The 7,235-nt window shown below is 50.3% G+C and overlaps 1 protein-coding gene across 1 annotated transcript in view; it reads left to right on the top strand.

Annotated features, from left to right (window-relative positions):
- B4GALT4 (beta-1,4-galactosyltransferase 4) overlaps positions 1-6,566 on the top strand; it is a 21,878-nt gene extending 15,312 nt beyond the window's left edge. The window contains exons 4-6 of the mRNA XM_018568749.1: positions 583-705; positions 4,518-4,622; positions 6,352-6,566. Of these exons, the coding sequence (XP_018424251.1) occupies positions 583-705; positions 4,518-4,622; positions 6,352-6,487 (364 nt within the window). The 3' untranslated portion in view covers positions 6,488-6,566. The remainder of the gene's footprint in view (positions 1-582; positions 706-4,517; positions 4,623-6,351) is intronic.
- Positions 6,567-7,235: the final 669 nt, after the last annotated feature.

Here is a 7,235-nt window from a genome sequence, read left to right as displayed (position 1 = left end):
CCCCCCCCCCCCCTTCCCTTCCACCCCTCTGACCAATCAGCATTGCTCTCACTACCTGCTGCTTAGTGCAATTCCTTAGGGTAGGGGGCATGTTGGGCCACCAGAAAGCCAGTCCAAGTCCATTGCTTTTGTGTGAGCGCCGCAAGTCCTGCTTATATGGCTGCCGTTCTCCAGATTCTGTGCCACTGTCCTGACTCCTGTGTGCCAGCCTCCTAATGAGGACCGGTGACACCCACCCTGAGCGCTCTCTGTGCTATGATCCCACCTAAGCACCCCCCAGCCAACAGCTTACAAAAACCGACCCCTTCACCAAAACAAGCTTAAAGAAAAACTCTGGTTAAAATTTGTATTAACCCTCGCAGTGGATCTACCCCAGCACTGCAAGGGTTAACTGCTAGTTTTTGCCTAAAAATAATTGCAGAGGATTGCACTGACCTGACCTGAATGACACGATTTTTTAAAGAACACGTATGTGACCTGAGCATCTGTTCCTATACTTTGTGCTGTTATTTTATTTTGTTTGTTCCCCTCTGAGAATCTTCTACATTCCTTCCTCGCTGACTCATGTCTCCCCACCCACAGGTTGTGGTATAAAGGGTATTTCGGAGGTGTGACCGCCATGAGCAGGAACCAGTTTGCCAAGGTGAACGGCTATTCCAACAATTACTGGGGCTGGGGAGGCGAGGACGACGACCTGCGGCTCAGGTAAGGGACATGTTCAGCTGGGGGCGGTAATGTTTTCGCCTTACTGTGTGACGCAACTCGCACTACTACGGATATTCCAACACCTCCTTTCCTTCACCCAACACCTCCTTTCCTTCACCCAACCCCTCCTTTCCTTCACCCAACCCCTCCTTTCCTTCACCCAACCCCTCCTTTCCTTCACCCAACCCCTCCTTTCCTTCACCCAACCCCTCCTTTCCTTCACCCAACCCCTCCTTTCCTTCACCCAACCCCTCCTTTCCTTCACCCAACCCCTCCTTTCCTCCACCCACCTCCTCCTTTCCTCCACCCAACACCTCCTCCTTTCCTCCACCCAACACCTCCTCCTTTCCTCCACCCAACACCTCCTCCTTTCCTCCACCCAACACCTCCTCCTTTCCTCCACCCAACACCTCCTCCTTTCCTCCACCCAACACCTCCTCCTTTCCTCCACCCAACACCTCCTCCTTTCCTCCACCCAACACCTCCTCCTTTCCTCCACCCAACACCTCCTTCATAAACCCTGCAGACCCCTAGAAGGGCGTACAATGTAGATCTTAATGCATTCTCCAAAATCTCATGATGTTAAGGTGAACCTGTCATGGGGTGGGCTGCCATTTCTGAGACTGCTACTGGCCAGATCACATGTGCTAAAGTAACAGTATCTGTGCCTTTTAACGTGTGCTTATCGCACCGCATAATGCACCACACGCAAGGCCATTCTGAATGGCACCCAACCGCACAGGCGTTGTGCTTGGCTGCAACGCATGGTACTGCAACAGCGTGCTTTGTGTTGACGTGAGGTTAAAAAAAAAAAATAGTGCATGCATAATTTATTTCACTGTTGGAACGCACATCCACCAGGAAGAATTGCACATAGCATGCAGTGCATTGCGCCATGCCATAGCGTACCCCAACCACAGATGCCGTGCCTTTAGCGCAACGCTATAGTGTGAAGCGGCCTTAATAGTGGGCGTCCCTGACTCAGAACAAGGGGGCAGATCTGTAACATCACAAAACGGTCATAAGAACTTGTGTGCTTGATCGGGGTAACAAATACTTTTCCTTGTTGCACTCCTTACCGAAACATCCCTTGTAGTGGGGGGTGCTCGCAGTGACTGCGGATAGCGCTAAAGCCCGATGAAGGGACCCTGTGTGGCCCCAAAAGCGCTTGTTGTTCATACGACAAGAAACCTCATTAAATGAACATTTGATTATCCTAAGAAGGATTTTTGGTGTGCTGGTGACATCTCTACACAATTCTTGATCGGGGTAAAGCAGGAGGGTCAGTATGACAGCCAGGCAACTGGGGGTTTCAGAAGGAGAGATCGACAATGGCAGCCTCCAATGGTTTCCTTTTTAAAGGGGAACTCCTAGTACAGTTTCATGGAGCTATACATATTGAATAATTTATTGTAATGCTTTTTAGTAGTTTGGTAGAGACTCCCTCTAGTGGCCATCTGTAGAAAAGGAAATATCAGGAATTGGGGTTAGCGTCCCTGCCCAAAAGTACAACTCCAGGCAAAACTCCTACAACTTTCTGAATAGCATTTGAAGTGTTAGAACTTCTGTTCGGTTTTTATTGCTGTTTGTGTAGCTGCTATTAGCTGTGGCCCAGCTAAAAGATTGCTACAATGGGGTCTTACTACCATGCCTCCCTCCCACTTCCCTGTAACCTAGAGCTAGCCAAATTTCAGCCCTCCAGCTGTGGTGAAACTACAAATCCCGTTGGGCATTGCAGCCTTCTGATTAGCCCCAGGCATAACTCATAGAGGCAGATGCATTGTGGGATTTGTAATTTTATCACAGCTGGATGTCTGGAGTTTGGCTACCTCTGCTCTAACCAGGTGTTTCTTTTTTGAATTACCTGTCCAGCAAATGATATCTGGGCCCCTTGCTGACTCTATTTCTGCCAGCGGGGACCGCTAATCCAGCGCCACACAGTAACACTTGGCTCCCATCAGGGTGAGGTTTGTAGTCCTCTGGATCTTCAGAGGACCCCTCTGGTCTACATCCTGTGTGTGGGCTTTTATTTAAAGGAGAAGTATGAAGGAAGTGCTTTTCACTCACCTCATAGTTCTAGCCGACCTGTGACAATGAAACTGTCATAGGTCGGCTTAGTAGATCGGGAGGTGAGCGAACACATACCGGTGTTCGCTCACCTCTCGATCCTGTCACGGCTCTCTGCCGTGACAGGGGGAGGGGCTGGATTCCCCCCTCCCCGCTCCGATCCGCCAGCGCTGACTGGCGGAACGGGAGGGGGCGGGTACAGCTGGCTCTGCCTCTAGATAGGCAGAGCCAGCTGTCACTCACGCAGCTGGGCGGATCTCGACATTGATGTCGGGATGCGCTCCGGCGTCTCAGTATACCGCGAGCTGTAGCTTGCGGTATACTGAGCTTAGGGTAACGGGAGGACGCTAGTTTGTATCCTCCCGTTACCCTAAGGAGAACTATGGGGAAAAGCCCTGACCCCATAGTCCTCCTTTAATCCCCCCCCCCCCTTATATCCTTTTATCTCCTGGACCCCAGTGACAGTCCGGGCCATGAGCTGTCACTGGGGGTGGGGGGTGGTGTAACTTGGGACTAACTTGTTTGGCCACAAAGCCACTCAACCCCTTCTTGAGGTTCATACATGAAGCCCCTGCGATGGCCTGAGGCTGAGCAGACCTCCGAAAAGGCTGGAATGGCCAGAATTTCACAGGCACTGGCAAACCTCTGGTTCTAGAAGGCATGCCCTCATCATGCCCCCACCAACCAGAGAGGCCGGTGCTGAGAAATGGGCAAGCCTGAAGACCTCCAGGTAGGAAGCTCCGGGGTGCGCAGGAGATCCAAGACTTTGTGTCTTTGCTAGCCGCCATGTTGGGCAAAAGGAGACCCCGGTATCACAGCATGAGTCCTATGGGATCCCGGGAGGACGTCGGCTCTTTTTATCGGAAAGGTCGATACATAAAATAAAACGGATGTATAATCTGCTGAAACGTCTATAGTTCTTTTATACTCTAACAGAGAATCCTCGGCCATCAATCTGTGTACGAGAATTGTCCGTTGTGTTTGGGCGAGCCATTAAAATCCTCTTCCCTGAGCGCCCGATGATAATAAACGTGGATTGTGGAAGGTATAAAAGCCTCTCTGAGCATTCCGGGCCGCACTATCAGTATGAGAAATCAGCCCCTGAACAGTCCGCATTGTCCTTGGATGAATAGAGAACGTGTTCAGGCAAAATACTGATTACCTAATAAGTGCCCATTAATCCCACAAGACGTACAGATCTCTGAAGATTGAACGCGCTGGGCCCGGGCTATGGGAGGTTATGGAAGGACAGGGCCGGGGGAAGGAAGAAGACCTGCTACTAACTTTACACGTCCGTGCAAAGAAATTCCCGACATCTCACAGTGTATAGCAACCGTGTCCTGTATCAAAAAAGCTCCACTTTTTGTAATGAAAAAGCTGCCTTTTGCGCTCCAGTTTAGTGAATTTCCCCCGTCTGAGATGATGTCATCAGTTTGTTGCAGACAGGAAGCAGCATTTCAGCTGTTTCCTCTCCCCCAGTGATCAGATAATTGCTTGTAACGCCAGGCCTGTTTCACAGGTCGGCTCAGTAGATCGGGAGGTGAGCGAACACATACCGGCGTTCGCTCACTTCTCGATCCTGTCACGGCTCTCTGCCGTGTCACATCCCAGATGAAGAACACATTTGGATTAAAGTTTTCCTGCTTTTCCCCACTCTACCCGCAGCTAAGAAAAATACAAGTTTTTCTATAAATACTTTATTGATTTTTATTTTTTGAAAAGTCAGCATTTTGTTTCTTCTGCAGAGTGACTTACGGTAAGATGACGGTGGTCCGGCCGCCTGCGGAGATTGCCCGATACACCATGGTCTTTCACACCAGGGACTCCGGAAATGAGGTCAACAACAGGAGGTGAGATGGTGACACCTTATAGGCTCGGGTCTTGTCCCCTCCGTGTGTTCCAAACATTTATCACGTTCCGTGGTCACCCAGGATGCATCCAGGGAGAGTGATTTCATTCCTAACCCAATGTAATAATATCGCGTATCTTTACATGCGGTGTGCAAGCGTTTTACATGCAACCGCTGTCACCTGATAATTAACGTGAATAGGTGACAGCTGCCGATTTTAAAAGCCAGATTAGGGATTCCTGCTGCAGAAAGACGCAAGTTCCTGATACAGGAATCCCTAATTGCACCTAAAGATACAGGTGTGAATGGAGCCTAATACACTCACCTCATACACAAAAAAACTACCCCTGCACATGCATATATAAAATAATACACGCAGGGGTACTGAGGCTCCAGGCTCAGGCTGACTGCAGAGTTGATGATTGGGACACGAGGGTTCGAATTCCACTGTCCTCTGCTAATAATATCCCCAGAGTTCTGCACATGGACGTGTAACACTTGCTGAACATACCGGTTTATGTCAGTGGGGAATATGGTGATCTATCCGATGCCAAGAGCAGGGCCAATGTTATGACCTCAGCACCACTCTCTGAATCATCCCTGTACGTGAGTGCAGAGTGCCATGATGATGCCCTATCAGGGGGCGGGTCCATGACAGCCTGCACTCACAGCATTTCCTTATCCTTCCTGGTTCAGTGAGCCCAGTGTGATTTAACCCAGAACACCGAGGACATCTGGTGGTGGAAAGGGAATGCTGCTGGGGACGGCGCACTTCCCTGAGTGGTCATCAGTGATCCCATGAGCAGGGCCGATACAATGATCTCAGTGCCACTCTCTGAATTGTATGTGAGCACTGATGATGCCCTGTCAGGGGGCGGGCCCATGACGACCTGCACTCGCATGATTTCGTCAGCTTTCCTTACTCAATGGCGCTCAATGTGATTTAACCCAGAACACGGAGGACATCTGCAGGGGACGGTGCACTCTCTTGAGCGGTCAGCACTGATGCCAAGAGCAGGGCCAATGCAATGACCTCAACGCCACTTTCTGAATGATTGTACGCAGAGAGCCATGATAACAGGGGGCGGGTCCATGACAACCAGCACTCGCAAGACTTTCTCAGCCTTCCTGGTTGAATGACACCCAATGTGATTTAAACCAGAACACCTGAGCAAGTGATGATTACAGGGTGGTAGTGCTGGCAAAGCAAGGGGGGTGCGGTGTACCCTCTGTACAGATACAATGCTCCTTCTCTGCCTATTCCTTGGATCTTCTGGCTGCCGCTGGGGAGCAGTGGAAGGTCTGAAAACATTAGGACTTGCTCCCATACTGGTGATTGTTTATATGCAATGATGCTGGGTCTGTTTTAACCCCTTCGCTGCCAATGACGTATCTCGTATGCCATGGCATTGCAAGGTTTAAAACTTAAAGCCGACAGTCGGCTCTACAAGTTTAAACAGAGTCCCGGCGGCAAAAGTCGCCGGGAGTCTGTTTAAACAGCCCCGATGCTGGCGACGTACACTGTACATCGTCAGTCACGAAGGGGTTAAGAAAAAATATTTCCTGTTTTGGGGGGTTTTTGGGCATAGAATTTGTTTTATTGCATGTGGGGGTAAAAGGGTTAAATTGGCCCCGCTATGCCCCAACTACGGACACAGATCCATACTGGCCGGTTATTCAGGTATTGATTCCTTCTCTTCTTGTGTCACATAATGTCGTCTCGCCCACAGGATGAAGCTGTTGAAGGAAGTGTCCAAGGTCTGGAAGACGGACGGCCTGAATTCCTGCACCTACAAGCTGCTGTCGGTGGAACACGAACCCCTCTACATAAACATCACAGTGGACATAGGAAGGCCAAAGTATTAAATGGACCCCAATACATAACTGACAGCTATAGAGACTGCAGGCCGAGCAGCCGGGACTGACCCGATGCTGCCGAGCGGAACCGCGTCTCCGTTTCACACATCGGAAGAAGAGAAGCCAAGAAACCCCCATCAATCCCCCAAATCTCTCCTGGGGACCATATCGGGGCAGATGGACTTTATAAGTAGAACTTATTCTGAGCAGGGAACCAGCCATATAACCTATCACATCGCTCGGAAGGTTGATAGGCTGAGAGCTGTTTCTTGCTCACTGTAGCATTAGGGTGCACCTAAAGGGACACTAAGGGTCCGTTCACCTAAAGGGACACTAAGGGTCCGTTCACCTAAAGGGACACTAAGGGTCCGTTCACCTAAAGGGACACTAAGGGTCCGTTCACCTAAAGGGACACCCAAGGGTCTATTCACACTAGCACACTTACCAGCATCCTGAATCGTGGGCCAGAAGGATAACCTGGTCCAAACCAAACCCTTCGAACACAGGAAGAGCTCACCCAAATGTGAAAGGAAGCTCCTTCCATTGCTGCCCGGTCGGCTGCAGCTGGGAAATTCCCTGCCTGCAGCTGCACATGAGCGGAGGGACGCAGTGATGTCATTGACCTTATGTGGCCATATATGGTCCATGACCTCAGTACAAGCATCTCTCCCCTCTGTTTTATATACTGTGGCCCAAAGCTTATTAGGCGGGTGACATGGCACCACTTCCATATTCTGAGGAGCTCAGGTTTGAACCT

This window comes from Nanorana parkeri, unplaced genomic scaffold, assembly GCF_000935625.1.
Source record: "Nanorana parkeri isolate BGI_ZX_2015 unplaced genomic scaffold, ASM93562v1 scaffold1239, whole genome shotgun sequence".
In the NCBI taxonomy this organism is placed as follows: Eukaryota; Metazoa; Chordata; class Amphibia; order Anura; family Dicroglossidae; genus Nanorana; species Nanorana parkeri.
Note: the sequence above shows the minus strand (reverse complement) of the source record. Positions and strands in the feature narration are given on the sequence as shown.